Source organism: Anarhichas minor, unplaced genomic scaffold (genome assembly GCF_050575085.1).
Source record: "Anarhichas minor isolate MPS153535 unplaced genomic scaffold, ASM5057508v1 ptg000040l, whole genome shotgun sequence".
Lineage (NCBI taxonomy): Eukaryota > Metazoa > Chordata > Actinopteri > Perciformes > Anarhichadidae > Anarhichas > Anarhichas minor.
Window position 1 is genome coordinate 541,031 of NW_027466486.1, and position 19,160 is coordinate 560,190.

Here is a 19,160-nt window from a genome sequence, read left to right on the forward strand (position 1 = left end):
CCAAGAGTCCTGAGTGAGTTCCAGGGGTTTTAAGGATGTTTAATGTCATTAGGGAGGTTCCTGTAGTTCTTTAAGGGGTTCCAGCAGTATTTCAGGCATGTTAAGGGGTTCTGTTGGTTCTTAGGAAGCATTGTAAGGTCTTCCAGGGGATTTAAAGGGTCCATAATGACTTCCAGGGTTTATTATTTCAAGGAGGTTCCAGGAGTTATTAAGGGGCTTTGGTGGTTCTTCAGGGAGATCTTGGGGTGTCTGTGGGGTTCTAATGGGGCTTCAGGGATTTAAGGACTCTTTAAGATGAACTGCAGGTTTCTAAATGGAGCTTCGGGGCTACGTTCTATCGTGTTCGGTGTCTGAACCTGAACAGAACCTTGTTGATCCAGTTCAGTTCAGGAACCAGAACCTTCCTCCTGCTGTGACCTGTGACTTCTGTTCTGTCTGAGGAGCTGAAGGAGAAATGAATCATGAAGGTTGATCATCTGGAGGACAAGAAACAGCCTCAGATTTATCATCATCATCATCATCATAGTTGTTGTTGTTACTACTATTATTAATGTCGTTATTATTGTTGTTGTTGTTACTATTATTATTATTGTTGTTGTCATCATTGGCTTTAAGGCTTGAAGGGAAGTTGTGAGATAATAAATCAGATGACGAGCAGACATGGAGAAGACATAAGGCGCCTCCCGGTGGCGGAAACAGGAACTACATCAACACAGATGTTTACATTCAGTCTGATCGATTTATTTTAAACATTGTTTGTTTCTCTGTCACGTGTTTCTGTGTCACGTGTTTCTGAAGAGTTTTTTTTCAGTTTTATTTGATCTGGAGGAACAAAAACATTAAAACTTTTAAACTTATTTTCTGAATATTTGACACAAATTCAGCATTTGAGCCATTTTTCTATCATAGTATTTCAACATAAATGTACTAATATCAGTAAATATTAAATTAAATACACGTTTTGTGTGTTTGTGAATAAACCGTCTGATCAGAAGCGTTCAAGCTTTATTTGATCGATAATAAAGCTTTATAAAAACCTTTTATAATGTTATTTCATATAATAAACATTATTTCTGTTGAAGCTGCCTTATGTATTCATCATGAAAGATAACGTTATTTAAATATTATATCAAAGTTTACTTAAATGATCAGGAAAAAAAACTGTAAGTCATCTCATACTAATTTAAATAAGAAAACGTGTCTTTACACAGTTAAAGAACAAATAATGCTGACTCACTTTTTATTCACTGTTTCATCCCTTTATGTTATGACGTCATGTTTTGTGGCCTAAAAACATTCACATTTAAACATATTGACACGAAATAAAATCAGAATCAGCATTTTAAAAACAGAGTATAATCTCAGGTTGGTCAAATGTTGTTTTTAATATTTGGCTGCTTCAATAAACAACTTTTAATTTTGAAAATTCAATTAGCAAAATATTTTGTTTCTTTGAAGGAGAAAACCCCCCCAAAATATGTATTCTCTGCAACTGACAGAATACTCTATAAATACATAAATAAATATATAAATGAGTAAATATATAAATAAATAAGTATCTGCAGCAGAAAGCAAATAAAAACAGACTTTATAATTTATTTTCCTTCTTTAGAACGATCTGTCCAGTGAAACATGGAAACATGGAGCTGGTTATTGAACTGGTTTTTGAACTGGTACTTTACTGCTTGGGCAATCCTGTGTATTGCTGCCACCGTTGTATCGAGCGATGGATCTGTCTTATCTTTTTATTCTTGGTTGGACTGGTTGAACTGGTTATTGAACTGGTTTGTATCAGACTGGTTGGTCTCGGACCTCCCGCTGATTTCTTTTCTGTCTCGTGAGCTGAATGTTGAAGCGGGAATCAGACGGAGAAAAAAAGTCCGACACACCGGAAACAATGAAGCTGATGGAGACACAAAATATGTATTAATAATGTCGAATTAAAGATCTAAAGCCCTTTAATTTCACCTTTAAATTACAATAAGAGTCGGAGGAGAAAAAAAAAAAAAATCCTGAAGTATTCATTAATTTAATAAAAAACAAATGTTTGAGGCTTTTAATGTGTAAAAAAAACGTTCTGGTGTAAAAACTACTCATTAATATTATTTTACTGTTTTATTATTTCACTATTTAGGGTTTGAATTCTATTTTTACTCATTTATTATTATTTATTATTAAAATAAAACGCTTTGCAATGAAAATGAAATACATATTGTGATAATAATATATATCAGCGGGTTTAATGGTTCATTCGATGTGCAGCGTTGCAAATAACCTCGTGAACCGGACGATCAGCGGCTGGAGACAAAGACTGAGACCGGGAGAGACGAGAGGAACCGGGTCATTAGTGCTCCGACAGCGACACCGTGAGGCGGCGGTAGGAACTACATCGCTGTCTCAGTAGGATATACAGTACTACTACTAGTACTAGTACTACTACTACACAATAAAAATACTATGTTAGAGTACATGTACTAATACTACACTGTAAAAATACCATGTTAGAGTACAAGTACTACTACTAGATTGTGGAAATGCTCTGTTAAGAGTACAAGTACCAATAGTACACTGTGAAAATACTATGTTAGAGTACAAGTACCACCTTCACGTGTTTCACAGATGAAGAAAACAAATTAAGGAAACAGAAAAACGATTCTTTTTTTTCTCGGTTCTTTCGTCACAAACAAGAGAAAACTGTTAAAAACATCAAACTTTGAAATTGTATCACAGTTTTGTTTTTTGCCTCTCGGGGCTTCCGTACAATAAACATAGTGAGAGAAAATAAAAAGCAATGTACTGCATCAGTCAAATAAAAGTATTAAAAACATGAACAATAGACGCGTTTTAAGGAGTCGGCTGTGGCTATCACCTGGAGGGAGAACGTACCAGCAGATGAAAACACACTCTTGATCTATTGATCCATAAACTGTTTATAGAGATCTATAAACAGTTTATAGATCAATATATCTATAAACTGTTTATTGGTCTATAAACTGTTTATTGATCACAACAAGATCTCTGAGAGGAAGAAAAATAAAAACAGGAAGTCAACGAGGAAACGTGCATTCAATATTTAATCAAAAACATTCAGTGCAGTTAAATTAACTTAATGAGTTTAATATTAGTTTATTGTCTGAGAGAACTCAGTAATCAATACATCACGATGACGTCACATGTTTATGATTCATAAACTGTCTGAATGACTCGCGGCTTTATTCCTCTGAACATCCTGAATGTCTGAATGACGATGAGACTCCTCGTCTCCAACTTATTGATCAGAATCAAAGCAGCTGGAGGATGTTTGTGTTCGTCTCATGAAAACCTTTAAATGTGACGAGATGAAGAAGATGAAGATCATCAGATCTTATTAATCGTCTACTGATCGGTTTACTTCTCGACCAGCATGAATTCTGGGTAAATTATTCTCTTGACTGAATTAAAAACAGACGGTTCAGATCACATGACGTCTGATGAAGGCTCTTCATGACGACATGTTCGTCTCCAGCTGAAGCTTTTATTGATTATTATTATTTATTGATTTTATCTTTTATTTTATTTTATTGATTTTTTCTCTGTGAAGCACTTTATTTTGATAAATGTTCTATAAATAGTTTATTATTAATTAAGACTTTTTAAGCAAAATATTCTCAGAGCGTCACTGGTTGTCGCCATGGAAACACGGTTCTGAGCTCAGAGTTTGTGTAGAAATACATAAATAATACAACTAGTACTACCACTACTACCACCAGTGGTAGAAGCAGAAATACTACTACTAGTACCACCACTAATACCACCGGTTGTAGTAGCAGAAATACTTCTACTACCACTACTACCATCGGTGGTAGAAGCAAAATGACTACTACTACTACCACAGGTGGTAGAAACATAAATACTAATACTAGTACAACGGGTGGTAGGAGCAGAAATACTAGTACTACTACTTTACCAAACTCCAGAGATCGATTGTTGAGTGAATCCTTCTGAAACAAACAACTAAACGTGTTTAAAAGTTAACTGAAGGTCCATTTACTCCCTTTTTTCCTGAGCTTTCAAGTGCATCTCTCTGCCTTCCTCAGTGGACAGACCTCTGCTGATCTGGTAAAAGTCAGTAAGGGGACCTTTAGTTGAGATTTAGTCTGTTTCCAACGTCAAGAGTGAATCTTGTGCTCAGAGTTTATTTATTCTAGTTGTATTATCGCTCATTATTACCGGTTCAGTTTGTCAGATTGTCAGCAGGATTACGGAAAAACCACCGGCCTGATTTTCATGAAACTTGGAGGAAATGTGAAGCATCGTTAAAGGAAGAACATATTGAAGATTGAAGATTTAGAGCAGATTGGACGAAAGTTTGTGTTCTAAGAGAGACGTTCTAGCTCGTCAATGAACTTAAATAAAAGCACTTTGTAAGTAAGATCATTGTTGCTCATATTGAATTTCCTCTGTCATCTTTACTTATGTTTTATTATGTTTTTATATTCACGTGTTATTCTTCGTTTTGAAAAAGGTGCTAATAAAGTTATTATTATTATTCCAATATGAATGCACCATTTGGCTTCCCACAATAAAAGGAAAGCGTCAGTAAAGCTTTACTTCTTAGTGAAAAACTTCCTGAAGACGCTCCTCTTTGACTTGTCTCTGCTGGTGTGGTCCTCTGGTAGCTGGGGGGTCACAGTGGGGGGGTCCTGGGCGTCGGGGGGAGGAGGAGGCGGCGTTTGACATCTCTCAGTACCTGTAGTGAGCAGGAAATTACAGATTCATAGACTCTCTCCGTTGAATGATGTGCTAACGTGCTAACATGCTAACGCGCTGCGTCGCCTCACCTGTGGTCCGGACCCCCCCGTCTTCCTCGGGGTAGCGGTGGTTGTTGTAGTACGTGTGGGGGGGTTTGGGAGGAGGCGGCCCCTCGGTGGACGACTGCCTCTCCAGGCTCTCATCTCTGCCGTGCGGCCGTTTAGTGGCGGCCGATTCATCCGGAGCCTCGGCCAACTTCTCCAAACTCAGGTTGACCGACGACGCTCTCCTAAAGACACAAGCGGAGCTAACATTTTAGCGACGGAGCTAACATTTCAGTGACTGCGCTTACGTCGTCTAACGGACGTTTGGCATAGCTTAGCACAATGACTGGCAGCAAAGGCAAACTGCTAGCTAGCAGATTTATATTGATTTTCCAAACCTGGAACCACAGACTTCTGCAGCTAACGAGCTAACACGTTTTAGCTTCAGAGCTATTGTTATCTTCCCTGCTAGCTAACCAGAAACTGATGAGATGTTTTGATACAAATTTTGGGGAAAGATAAATTAATAGTTAGCCTAGCTTAGCACAAAGACATGAAGCATGGGGGGGGGGGGGGGACTGGAAGCCGAGCTTTTTCGGAGTCTTTTCGGAATAATGGCAAAACCAAGAATATTGAGTGCATGTATGAATGGACCCGAGGCTGCTCCCTGTGTGTTTCCACCATTGTGTTTCCCACTGGATGTAATTCACTTTTGTCAAAGTATCTCATTAAAAAAAGGATAAAAAGGTTCATTTCTTCCGGCCTCTGACCCACCTAAGCGATGCCCGTCGACCCCACAGTGCACAGTGTGAACAGGTGAGGTGTGGAAAAGTGGAATTACCTGACGCAGTGTGAAGGAAACAGCTTCGGTCTGAAACTCCATCAAACACTTTCAGCGGCTGACTGGAGTCAAACCGGACGTTCGTCTGTCCGTCAAACACCCAAAAAAACTGCAACGCTTTTGTATCCTTTCTTCATTTTAATAAAATCTGTTCAGTTCTTTAAGATAAATCAATCAAAGCTGGAATAAAATGACAGCCAGGACAAAATATTGATGAATCAAACATCAATACTTCTCAAATACCGACCAAAACCACTCGGAGCGAATCAAAGACAGTCATTTTCTTTAAATAGATATTTAGTAATAAATTATTTTGTGGATTTCATGCTGTATTTAAGGTGGTTCCTGTACAGCTGACAACATTTGTCTAATTTAAAGATTATTTCACACTCAAATATCTTCAAATTCCTCATTTTTGTGCTTTTTTTTTTCCTGATGAAGACCTCAAGCAGAAACGTGTCAACAATAAATTTGTTCTTGATACCACACAAGATTTGACCCTCCATGCATCTCAGAGGTTTGGACCATAAACTGTTTATACGAAGTAAACTTAGTCATGGTGACGTCTTGGTTTGTGGATGTTTTGAAGCCTCAAGTTCAGCGTTTTGGTCGTCACCATCTTGTTTTGTTTGCAACCAGTGAACAGGAAGTGACCATATCTGGACTGAGGAGGAGTGACGTAGAGATGTCGTATACGTCTCTGGTAGAGACCTGTCAATCACTGTGTAGCCCCGCCCTAAAGCATCCCCTGCTTTATGGTCTGTTTGACTCTAAATGGACCATCAGTTACTAAATGAACATCATGCTGTATTGAAGAAGACTTGAAACTAGAGATTGAGACCATAAACTCATGTTTACAATGTTTACTGAGGTAATAAATCAAGAGAGAAGTAGAGTCATTTTCTCATAGACTTCTATACAACCAGAGGAGTCACCCCCTGATGGACACTAGAGAGAATCCAGCTTTAACGCATGAAGCTTTGACTTCACTTTAAAGAACTGGAGGTTGTCTCCTGAGTCGGACACATTTTGTCTTGTTCGGCTTCATTAAAATGTTGAAAGTTTTAAACATGTATGAACAAAAACAAAAACAGCCTTTTAGTTTGGCAGTGTGGCTTGTCCAATAAGTCCAGAAGTCAAAAGTTATTGAAAAAGATTCACCACATGTTTGATCTAATGATCCATTATTTGTTGGCGTTTCGCCTTTTAAAACACAACATTTCCACTGTGGTTAAAAACATAACGAGACGGTCGAGCAGCAATCTAACAGCACCATCAATCACATTTATAAGAGACCATCTTGAGATGGATCAAACCAGACGCCATCTTGGCCACGACCCCGACTCAAGGAAAGAGGATGTAGTGTGTGTGTGTGTGTGTGTGTGTGTGTGTGTGTGCGTGTTTACCCTGAGTCATCAGAGTCACTGCTAGTAGATTCAGAGCAGTTTTGGAGTTTCTTCACCCAAAGTAGCTGAAGTTCTTTGCTGGATGCTGAAAACAGGTACTGACTGCCATCCTCCAATCTGTTAAACACACACACACACACACACACACACACACACACACACACACACACACACACACACACACAGTTAATCAACAGAACACACACACTGTTAAACACAACACACACACACTGTTAAACACACACAGATTCAGTCAACAACAACAAAAATCTTCCAGAAAAATGTTTTCAACATTTTAAATTATTCACATAACTGTTCAAACATACAGAACTTGATTTATAATTTTAGAGGAGATCCAAGTTTTAAGATATGAAATGTGTCTAAAAGCACATTTAGATTTGATATGTTAGATGTGATGCTGCAGCTAAAAGAACATGTAAACATATCATCTTCCAGAATTCACTGTATTTATATATTTGTTTTAAATATACAGTATATCTCTGGAACACTTCAGGTAAAATAAACATTAATTAAAGAAACATTAAATAAAGAAACATGAATAATCTGCAGCTCACATGAGTCTGAAGGTGTTCTCCTTCCTCCTGTAGGAAACGTTCTCTCTGCAAACAGCTCTGTCCACGTTGACCGGAGGCCACCGGGAGGACTTCTGAGGAGACAACAGTGTGTTTAAGTAACACGTTATTAAAGGAGGACTTGATTCAGTGACGCGTTATTAAAGGAGGACTTGATTCAGTGACGCGTTATTAAAGGAGGACTTGATTCAGTGACACGTTATTAAAGGAGGACTTGATTCAGTGACACGTTATTAAAGGAGGACTTGATTCAGCAGCTTTCTGTCTCTTAGTTTGATAAAAACATACGTGTGTTATATTTTAAGTGCATATGAATTCATGAGTAGATAAAATAATAAATACCTGGTCAGCAGCCGCTCTGTCTGTGAACAGGCTGAGCGTCTCTCCTTCCAGAACAGCAAACACCTCCTCCCAGTGATCCAGACCCTGAAGCAGAAGCAGCCAATCACAGACAGACCAGAAACACTTGTCAGCCAATCAGCACACTGGACACGCGGCCGTGTCGTAGGTTAAGGTTGTAAAGACTACTAGAAGAGCTACAGATCATAAAGCTCACGGATCACAGTCACAGGTCGGATCAGAACAAAAGTAAAAAAGGAGCAAATATAACTTCTAGATCTCTGATCATGTTTCTTTTAGCCGCTGATACTAATTATTGATCTTTGATGATCCATGTTAACAGATACAGATCCCTTTGTTGTTTGATTATAGCAGCTGGTCTACAAGGATCCGCAATATAAAATCATTTCAACGCTCTGAAGTCAGTAAACCATCAACAACCCTAAATGTTGTACTTTTACTTTCTTATAGTAATTTATGGTGTTTTCTTCGTCATAAAAACACAATTCAAACGATAAGAAAATAAAACATTATATTTTTATGTCACTATTATTTCTACTGATGTATAATGTTAGATGTTAGGAAGTTAAACAGCTCATAATTCATCTCTAATATCTATTTCATATTCATGTGAAAACTTCTCCTTCAAACTACTGGATTCATTCAAGTTTAGCACCAAAACTACATTTTACAGATTCCACGTGAACACATCATGATAACGTTATCATTTACCTTCAGCCAGTATAATCATGTTCACTGAGCAGAGCCTGAAGGCATCATAATGTAACTGAACTGAACCTCCGTTGGTTAGCCGTTAGTTAGCCGTTAAACACTGATTGGTTGTTGATAATGAAACATTATCAGAGATCAGAGACTAGAAACACATCAATGATGTTCTCACCTTGTTTCCTCCTTGTTTCACTTTGATCTCCAGCGTTCCCTCCATCCTGATTGGCCGCTCGGCCGTCACCTGAACAACATCACAGAGAGCGGTGACCAATTAGCTTTCAGTAATAACTATAAAGTCAGACAGCTGATGAGACAGAGACAGAGAGAGAGAGAGAGAGAGAGAGATATATAGAGAGAGTGTTTACCTCCGGTGTAGACTTGTGGACGTTGGCTTCTTCTTCTTCTTCTTCTTCTTCATCGTCAAACTTCCTGTGTCCCTGAGGAGGAGACGCAGAAGGAGCGAGGTCAGCTGATGCCGTCTCCTCCTCTGTGATTGGTGCAGCAATCGGGGGGTCAGGTGGTGGAACCGGTTCAGAATAAGGAGGCTCGTCGCGGAGCTCCGTTGGAGGAGATTCAGGGGGAGAACGTCTTTCTGCGACTGGAGGAGGAGGAGGAGGAGGAGCTGAAAGAGGAGGAGGAGGCGGCTCGGTGGGAGCAACGAGCCCTCTGATTGGCGGAGGCGAGTCAGGTGGCGCGACGGGCGGAGAGATTCTGGGCTTTGGAGCCAGAGGGGGTTTGGATCGAGGACGACGGTCTTTCTCCGGGGAGGAAGAAGAGACGGAGGTTTGAGGGGAGGAAGGAGGAGGAGAGGAGGAGGAAGAGGAGGAGGAGAAGTCAGGTGATACAGGAGGACTCGAGGCGTCTTCTTCCTCCTCCCATTTCTTCCTGCCGGTACCGAAGTGTCTCCTGGACTGGAGGAGGAGGGCTGGGCTGAGTGGAGGACTAGCAGACGTCGTGAGGCTGCTTTTCCCGTCCAGCGTGGACGATCTGACGGCTCTGTCCGTCCACCGGCCACCGCTGAGTTGACGGACGACGTCCTTGGAGGAGGAAGAGGAAGAAAAGGAGGTCTTTGGATCCAACGGTTTCCTCCTCAGAGACAAAACCCTGGCTGGAGGTTTTCTGTCCTGAAGGTCCAAGTTTCCATTAAGTCTCTTCTCCTTCTGAGAGGAGAAGAAAAAAGAAAACATTAGAGCAAAGACACAGACGTGTTCGGTCGGGTTTAGAGAGTTACCGACCGACCGACCTGTGTTTTCTTCTTCTGTAGTGTGATGAAGCGGTCGCTCTGGGCCTGGATCATGGCCTCCAGGTCCTCCTGTCTCTTCAGGAGCTCCAGAACATCAGACACTGAGTCCTGGAGGAACAAGAAGAACCAGCTGTTTGTGTAAACGTTCCCTTTTTAGATCCATCACATTCATAATAATATAGTTTACAGCTGTTTTGATATTTTCCTCAAGAATAAAAACACATTTTTGTTGCTGTATTTAAACACACGTAGTCGTCGTAACGTTTCTCTTTTGTGTGCGGACGTTTTGAAGCCACGAGTTCTGCGTTTTGGTCGTCGCCATCTAAACCACAATAACCCAACTTCCTGGTTCCTCCCGACCCTTTGACCTCCTCACCCCGAAGTCCTCGGCCGTCAGCGAGTTCTCGTAGGAGCTCAGCCAGCGCTCCGCCTGCTCCAGCTCCCTCTGCAGGAGGAAGATCTCCAGCTGTTCCTCATACAGGACTCTGGTCTCCTCCCAGACCTTCTCCACCCGAACCTCCAGCTCCTCCAGCTCCAAGACGTGCTCTTCCACCTGAGGATGGGGGAAGGGAAGGGAGGAGATGGAGACGTCAGGTGAGACAGACGGTCCTCGGTGAATGTGGGTGGTCTTACCTCTGGGGACATGAAGTTTCCTCCCTCCATCAGGCGCCTCCCTTCCTCTTTGGTGGCCTGTGATTTGCTGAGCTGTCGGTCCATCTGGACTCGGTACTCCTGGTGCTCCTTCAGGAGCTGCTCCGGGTCGCCTCCCTCCACGCTGAGCGCCTCCCCTCCAACCAGAGACAGCGTCTCCCTCAGCGAGGCCCTTGAGACACAAGACGGACAAACCGAGATCTTTTAAAATTCTGTTCATATAGGCGGCTCAGGAGGTTAGACCAGGACCAGGACTCCATCCAGACTCTGCTGAGGCAACACGAGGCAGAAGAAGTCTGCAGAGGACTTTTATTTTGACGGGGAAATACAAAGTATCAAAGTATATGTGTAGTTGTTGATCATGAACTTTCGTTTTCAGCTGCTGTTCTCAAGTATTCTTCTTTAATTTGATCAAGTCGAGCTGGAAACATGAAGCCTTGTGTGTGAAGTGTATTTCAACCAGTGCTGGAAGAAGTACTTTTTTGTTTTTGTTTTACTGCAGTAAAAGTACTAATACTACTGTGTAGAAATACTGTGTTACAAGTTCAAGTCATGCATTCAATTTTGAAGTATTAGCAATGGCATCAGCATCAAAAAGTACTTCAAGCACCAAAAGTAAAAGTACGTATCATATATCTCATATTACCGTCTTATCCTCATCGATGCATTAATGTGTTCATTGATGGAGTGATTCAAAGATAAATCATAAACTCCCTCATTAAAAACCTTTAACTCTAACATGTAAACAACAATGAAACTAGAATTTTGAACCTGACTTTAACTAAAGTTCACATTTATGTTCTGGAAATGTTTGGAAATTAGGTCAAATTTAATAAGATAATGCCTCATTTGCATGTTTAAACGTACATTTTCAGAAAACTTGCAATAGAAAGAACAATTGTCTTAATGTCAGAAACCAACTGGAGAAGTTTCATGGTGAAATCTAGAAGTTCATTTTTTCACCATATTCACATTCACATGTTTGGTGTGTTTTGTTGGGTGAGACGTGACAAGGACCTACATGAGCTCGGTCCACTGGGACCAGTACTTCTGCACGTCCTGGACCTGGTCCAGTCTGGCCCTGCGTTGGGAGGCCTTGTCCTGGACGCTGGTCCAGCAGACCTCCAGCTCCGCCAGCCTCCGGGTCACCGCGGCTCTGGTCTCAGGCCGCCGTCGGCTCAGAGCCCGGCCCTCCTCGCGGCTCCTGGTGGTCTCCTCAGAGACCAGGACCAGGTCCCTCTGGTGGAACACAGAGACAACAACATTTACTCAACAGTGTACTCAAGTACAACTTTGAGGTACTTGTACTTTACTCGAGTATTTGCATTTTCTGCTCCTTTATTCGTTTTTTTCACAGAACATTTAAGAAGCAAATAATATTTTCCTTTTCACTTCATTTATTTAACTTGAGTTACTTTGAAGATTCAGATTAATGATACAAAATAAAACAAAATAATTCATAATGTTTTATTATAAATTAATTTAAAACTTTTTTGATCCCGAGAGGAAAATACACAAACTACCCAGCAGATAAAGTTTATTGTAAACTTTACATACTTTTCTTTCTAAACATTTCAGAAGGAAATATTTTACTTTTTATTAATAATAATATTTACTTATTTAACAAAACCCACAGTACAAAGTGCTTTGCAAAGGCAGCAAAATAAACTAAAAATAAAAGAAAGATCAAAAAATATTTGGTGAATAAATAACAATATAGGTTACAAAATGTTAGTTACTTTGCAGATTGAGATTAATAATACAAAATATAATCAACTAATAAATATAAATTTACCTCCAGCGCCTCGTGTTGCCTCAGCAGAGTCTGGATGGAGTGCAGGTCCTGGTCCTGGTTCTGGTCCTCAGAGTCCAGCACAGCCTCCTTCTCAGCCATCCAGCCCTTCAGCTCGTCCACGTCGTGGTTAAACTGATGGACCTCCCTCGCCTGCTGCAGGTTCTGGAGGACACAGAGAAGACCGGTACCTGAGTGAAGGTCCATGTTGGCAGATAGCAGCTGGTCTAGAAGGATCCAGACTACTTATAATGTGTTTAGAGCTCGTGTTAGGAAGTTAAACAGCTCATAATTCATCTCTAATATCTATTTTATATTCATGTGAAAACTTCTCCTTGAAACTACTGGATTTATTCAAGTTTATCACCAAAACTACATTTTACAGATTACACATGAACACATCATGATAACGTTATAATGTACCTGCAGCGGTGCTGCTAACGTTACTAGCTCTCCTCCTGTTGGTTTAAACACCGATTGGTTGTTTACAATGAAACATTATCAGAGATCAAAGACTAGAAACACATGTTCTACTGAATGTTGGAGGAGAACCATCGTCAGTAATCGTCACTTTAATAAAGTTAAACTGTGTAATGATCTGTAGTTATCTTCTTTTATTATTGTTTCTGCATGTTTATAAATGATGAATGATGAATAACTTTGTCATTCAAATCTTATGTTCTGTTTTTTTAGCTCACTTTGTAACATCTGTCCAGGAACTACAGATGAAAAACAGCCTCTAATATTAATCATATTAATGTGCACTGTCCCCACGAAATGACCCAATAAAAAAAAAAAGAAAAACAAGCGTGTTGAACCGTGAGGGGGCGAGGTCTGTACAGATCAACACCACCACTACCTGAGTGACACATGAACCACCACAGGTATCAGATCCAGATCCACACCTGTTCTCTGGTCCTGATGCTGCCATTGAGGTTGTCCCACAGCCCGCTGAGGGTGTCGTCCCTCCTCCGGGCCTCGCCGTCCTGCTGCAGACCTCGGCCCAGCTGCTGCACCGAGGTCAGCCGGCTCCGACCCAGACCGGACACCTCCGACACCAGAACCTCCAGCTTCTTCTGAAGGACCTGCAGGAGGAGGAGGAGGAGGTTTATCAGTCATATAAATCTAAAATTAAATTCTTATTTAAATCAGAAAGTGTGTGATCAAAGAATGAATCAATCTAACTTTCAGGTACTTGTGTGACTCACGTCTACGTCCTCCAGATCTTGCCCGCAGTCCTTGGACTCTGCCAGGGTCTTCTTGGAGGTCAGCCATGTTTGTAGTTCTTTGGCTTCCCTCTCAAACACGTAGAGGCGGCGCTGGTCTTCCAGAGTGGCGCGGCGAGCGACGGAGAGTCGGAGAAGAGTATCGAAGCGCTCGGGGACGCCTGGGAGAGACTCGCTGACCAGGTGGCTGAGACGGACACACAGAGGGAAAGACTTTATTTTGAGATTCAAATTGAATGACCGCCTCGTTTCTCAGACCACATCCTGAGTGTACAGTAGTTTTAACAGGAGTTTCAACAGGAGTTTAAATGGGTGTTTAAAGAGGAGTCTATACAAGTGCCTACACAAGTGTCTACACAAGTGTCTACACAAGTGTCTGTCTACCTGTTGGGATGTCCCAGGTGCTGCAGCGAGGCTCCTCTCTCCTGCAGCCTCTCCACCGTCTTCCTCTGGTTCTCCAGCTCCACGTCCACAGAGTCCAGCCTCCTCAGCAGGGCCTCCGTCGCCTCCTCGCTCCTCCCGCAGTCCCGAGACTCCAGACCGGCCCGCTGCTCCTCCAACCACAGCTGCAGCTCAGAGACCTCGACACATAAACACAGGTTAATAGTGGGGGGGGGGGGGGGGGGGGATCCCACGATTTTTTTCACACTATGATAGTGAAACTGTGAAATTAAGACGCGGGTCACATGACTCTCTGGTCATTTTACATCCAAAATGCTCCCTCACTGCTGACTTAAGGCTCTTTTTTGGCAGTTTATAGGCAGTAAAACCTCCCAGATGTGCACAATAAACTTTCTACTTTGACTTTCACCTCGGACAGGAAGCTGTGGATGCTGAGCGCCTCCTGCAGGAGTTTCCCCTTCCTCTCCGCCTCCATCAGCAGCTCCTCGTGGAGCCTCTTGAGCTCCTCCAGACGCTCCCGGATGTCGTGAGATGCAAAGTGACGACCTCTGACCTGAGAGCGATCGAGACTCTTGATTTATTATTTAATTCTTTACATCACAAACAGAACAAGAGTTTAAATAGTGAGCGATTGGCTCCTCACCAGGCTATGCCCCGCCTCCTGAACGGCCTTGACCAATGGGGCGCGGCTTGAGATCTCCTGCATCACAGCCTGATAAAACGAAAGCAGGAAGTTGAACCTGTAGCTTGTTAAAGCGGCTTTTAATTGGGAATTCCGGCGTCCATATTGACCTGGTGTCTGTGGAGCAGCTGCTGGGTGCTGCTCAGCGAGCTCCCCCATTCTCCAGCTGTGATGGAGGGCAGTCTGTCGCTCAGCCAGGACACCTCCTCCTCCAGGTCTCTGGAGAACTGGAACAGAACCTGCCAGGCCTCCAGGGTTTCCCTCCGACTCTGCAGGGGCTCCGCCAGACTGTTGTACCTGAGGGAGTAGAGTTACTGTTATCGTCACCTGGAAATGTATGTCCTCTCAAATACTACATACCAGAGGTACATGTTGTATTTTATACTGTACTACATCTCAGAGGTACATGTTGTACTTCTTACACTACTACATATCAGACCTGTTGATGGTGTGAGCCACTCTGATCTGGATCTCCTCAGCCAGGAAGTTTCCCTGAGAGCTGAAGCTCTTTGCTGTTTCCACCAGACCCTGATTATTAAAATATAATGAATATATATATTATATTTATATAATATATTTATCATCCCTCAGATGTACACAGCAGTAAGGAGACGTCGTGTACCTGGATTCTGTCTCTGTGTCCGTCCACCTCCTCCTCCAGACTCTGCAGGGCCTTCAGCAGCCTGTTGACGGACGGCAGGTCGCTCCCACAGTCCTCATTGGTCAGTTCTCTCTCCACGGAGCCGACGCCCTGCTCCATGTCGTCCAACAAACGCTGGAACTGCAGCGCCTGAACACAACGCGCACGCTTTGATGTTTGGAAACGTTTGTTTGAGCATCTCCTCTACACACTTTATTCTTTACAGTTTATCACAGAATGGCTGAATGAATCAGGGAGTTTTAAAGGAACATTGTGTGAGATTTAGTGACGTCTAGTGGTGAGGCTGCAGATTGCATCCAACTAAACACCCCTCAGCTAAGCCCCTCCCCTTTTCCAAAACTACGGTGGCCTTCAGGTAAAGAGAGGTATCTTTAGGATGTTATTACTACAAGGAGCTACTCTTATCAATACTCTGCTCTTATTCATGACTAAATGGTTTTAAATACATATATAGCATAAAACAATTCAATTCAGAAGTTATTTATAACTTAGATAAATCTAAATATTGTTTCTGGAGCAGCAACAGTTGTTTACAACAACAAAGTCTCCATATAAAGTCATTAATATCTCACTGGAAACTCGTGTAAAATGTCAATAAAATAAAAACATTCCTCAGTGAAGTTTATAAATGATAATAATCAATAATGTAAAAACACAGACAATTAGGTTTCACTTTTGTTTAAATCGTCATGCTTATTCAACAGATGTATTGATTGAATATATTGTCTTTTTACTCGTGAATGGAATTAAAATAAAACGTTTCTTTGTGCGTGTGTGTGTGTGCGTAGGTGTGTGTGTGTCTGTGTACCTGGTAGGCCTCCTGCAGTCTGGTCTTTTTCTCCTTACAGTTGTGGATCAGAGCGTCCCAGCTGTCCGTCAGTTCTCTGAGACGAAGTTTAACCTTCACGTCAGCTGATCGACACTCAGACAGCGGCTTCTCTGCTTCCTGCGCACGCACACACACACACACACACACACACACACACACTCAGTACTTATACGACTCATTATACAGAATAATATACATATATTTATATATTTATATATACGTATGTATATAAATCCTCATAGTCTCACACAGACCTTGGTGAGTGCGTCCACTCTGTAGCGGTTCGCGAGGATCTCGGCCTCAAAGCTTTGATGTTTCAGCAGCTTTGCCTGCAGGTTGGTCGGTTCCCTCCAGTTCTCATCCAGAGCCACAGCGTTACGCTCATTCAGCCACACACACACCTGAGGACACACACACACACAGGTTTAACACACACACCTGAGGAGACACACACACGTTTACCACACACACACACGTTTACCACACACACACACACACACCTCCAAGTATGGTCTTTCTAATCTGATATCTGTGGATGTGGTTGATGGACTTGTTCATGTTTAACATTCACACACATTTATAAAGTGATGGTGGAGTCCACCAGAATCTAAACTAACACATAGAGTCCAGTAGACTAGAGTCCAGCACAGTGGAGTCCAGCACAATAGAGTCCAGCACAGTCAAGTCCAGCACAGTCGAGTCCAGCACAGTAGAGTCCACTAGACTAGAGTCCAGTCCAGTACCTGGTAGCTGCTGGACAAGAACTGCTGCAGCTTCAGTGATCCTTCCAGAGCTTTGTGACGAGATCTACTCTGCTGCTGTAGCTGGCTCCTCCTACAGACAGACAGACAGACAGACAGGTGAGGAGAGACACAGACAGACAGGTGAGGAGAGACACAGACAGACAGGTGAGGAGAGACACAGACAGACAGACAGACAAGTGAGGAGAGACACAGACAGACAGGTGAGGAGACACACAGACAGACAGGTGAGGAGACACACAGACAGACAGGTGAGGAGACACAGGTTTTTAATAAGTGAATCTCTTGAGTGTGTTTCTTAAAGCAACAGTACACATTGTATCAGTTCTCTTAGATGTGATGATGTCATCTGGTCACCTGACGCTGAGCGCACTGCTCTTGGCTCTGATGTTCTCAGAGTCGTAGTGGTTCTGGTGGATCATCTTCTGGACCAGGTCCTCCACCTGGTCCACCTGCTCCACCTGAGACTCTAGAGACTCCTCAAACTGAGCCTGCTTCCTCTGCAGAGTCTCCACCTCCATCACTGAGCTCTGTACCGACACAGGAGGAGGAGGAGAAAGAGGAAGAGGAGGAGATGAAAGAGGAGGAGAAGAAGGAGAAGAAAATTAGGAGGAAGAGGAAGAGGAGGAAGGAGAGAGAGAAGAAGAAGAAGAAGAATGTGCTGAGCTGGTTGTTTTTATTTGATAAAATGTGCTCCACATCAGACGAGGTTCTCACCCCCAGGTCCTGGTTGGAGAGGAAAGCCTCTTTGTTGGTGAACCAGGTCTCAGTTTGTTCTACAGAGACCAGGAAGACCTGCAGGAGGAGACCAGAACCTGATGAACTACAGGAACCACAACACATGCTGACTCCTCCTCCTTCATGTTAATAATGCTACAAGTAAAATCTATCTTTAAAGGTTATACTGTGATATCATTTATTTGTATTCTTTATTATCATCATTAGGAGCTATTTCTTTATAGTATTAATAATATATAATATATATAAAACTAATATAATATTAGTCAGAAACTATAGATGTCAGAGACATGAAGTGGTGGAGAAAGTACATTTGTCAAAATACTAGTAAAGTACAAGTACCTCAAATTTGTATTTAAAAAGTGTCAGTCTCAAAGATATTCACGTATCGAGCCCACTGACGAAGTATTGCAATATTTATATATTTGAAGTATTATGATCTAAAAAAGGTACAAACCAAACATTTCTTACTGCTGCACCTTCACAATAAAAGCATTAAAAGGCTTTTATTATGAAGTAGTCACAGGAAATGCAATGTGTTTGACACAAATCCAGATATAAATGTACATTCTGGTGTTTTTTAAAGTATTAAAGTAGACCTGCAGGGTCCGGGCCTGCTCCAGGGTTCTGGTGCGGTTCAGCCAGGCTCGGTCCAGTCCGGACTGGGCCTCCTCCAGCTGGTTCAGGTTCTTCTGGATCTCAGCCTTAGAAGCGTGACCCGACCGGATCAGACCAAGACCGAAGACACGGACTGAGTCGATGCGCTCAGCTCGGGCGTCGATCTCCGTCTGAGGAGGAGGAGAAGGAGAAGAAGGAGAAGAAGGAGGAGGAGGAGGAGGAGAAGAAGAAGAAGGAGGAGAAGAAGCAGCAGCAGCAGGAGGAGGAGAAGAAGAAGGAGAAGGAGAAGGGAACTACGGTTACATCTGATTTACTGTGTTATAACCAGGTAGAAGTATAAGTACTACAAAGTACTACAAAGCACTACAAAGTACTCCACAGTACCACACCCTCACCTTCCAGTCCTGATGCTCCACGAGGAGCCGGTCTGCCTCGGTCCTGGTCTTGGGGAGGCCTTTCTCTGCCATCTCGCTGCTCTGTTTGACGCTCCACTCCAGCAGGAGGCGCTGGTTGGCTTTAAACAGCTGCAGCTGGTGCGCCTCCTGCAGCTTCTCCTTCCTGAGTGAGTCCAAGAGTCACATTGTGATGTTACATAATCAATAATCAAAGTTTGGTTTAAACGACAGAGGAGGAGGAGGAGGAGAAGAAAAAGAAGAAGAAGGAGAAGAAGAAAAAGGAAGATGAGGAGGAGAAGAAAATAATTCTGCACATGAAGCGTCCCTCACCTGAGTTTCACCTCCTTCTCTAGAGTCCTCAGAGCTTTCTGGACCTCCTTCTGTTTGTTCTTCAGCTTGTCGCTCATCACTGACGGAGCCTTCAGGTGGTCTGAGACCTCCTTCTGCAGGACCTGAGTCCAGAGAGAGGGAGATCAGAT

General features: G+C 42.5%; 1 protein-coding gene across 1 annotated transcript in view; it reads right to left on the bottom strand.

Annotated features, from left to right (window-relative positions):
• Positions 1-2,953: 2,953 nt before the first annotated feature.
• Positions 2,954-19,160, bottom strand: part of sptbn5 (spectrin, beta, non-erythrocytic 5) — a 48,435-nt gene continuing 32,228 nt past the window's right edge. The window contains exons 53-80 of the mRNA XM_076108018.1: positions 19,012-19,133; positions 18,682-18,844; positions 18,268-18,456; positions 17,648-17,725; positions 17,288-17,460; positions 16,913-17,003; positions 16,424-16,570; positions 16,149-16,286; positions 15,302-15,469; positions 15,119-15,207; positions 14,790-14,976; positions 14,641-14,709; positions 14,407-14,550; positions 13,980-14,176; positions 13,578-13,782; positions 13,275-13,454; positions 12,373-12,534; positions 11,599-11,816; positions 10,560-10,749; positions 10,303-10,479; positions 9,927-10,034; positions 9,049-9,843; positions 8,856-8,924; positions 7,958-8,041; positions 7,598-7,689; positions 7,023-7,139; positions 4,821-5,020; positions 2,954-4,729 (exon numbers count right to left, since the gene is read on the bottom strand). Of these exons, the coding sequence (XP_075964133.1) occupies positions 4,587-4,729; positions 4,821-5,020; positions 7,023-7,139; positions 7,598-7,689; positions 7,958-8,041; positions 8,856-8,924; positions 9,049-9,843; positions 9,927-10,034; positions 10,303-10,479; positions 10,560-10,749; positions 11,599-11,816; positions 12,373-12,534; positions 13,275-13,454; positions 13,578-13,782; positions 13,980-14,176; positions 14,407-14,550; positions 14,641-14,709; positions 14,790-14,976; positions 15,119-15,207; positions 15,302-15,469; positions 16,149-16,286; positions 16,424-16,570; positions 16,913-17,003; positions 17,288-17,460; positions 17,648-17,725; positions 18,268-18,456; positions 18,682-18,844; positions 19,012-19,133 (4,695 nt within the window). The 3' untranslated portion in view covers positions 2,954-4,586. The remainder of the gene's footprint in view (positions 4,730-4,820; positions 5,021-7,022; positions 7,140-7,597; positions 7,690-7,957; positions 8,042-8,855; positions 8,925-9,048; positions 9,844-9,926; positions 10,035-10,302; positions 10,480-10,559; positions 10,750-11,598; positions 11,817-12,372; positions 12,535-13,274; positions 13,455-13,577; positions 13,783-13,979; positions 14,177-14,406; positions 14,551-14,640; positions 14,710-14,789; positions 14,977-15,118; positions 15,208-15,301; positions 15,470-16,148; positions 16,287-16,423; positions 16,571-16,912; positions 17,004-17,287; positions 17,461-17,647; positions 17,726-18,267; positions 18,457-18,681; positions 18,845-19,011; positions 19,134-19,160) is intronic.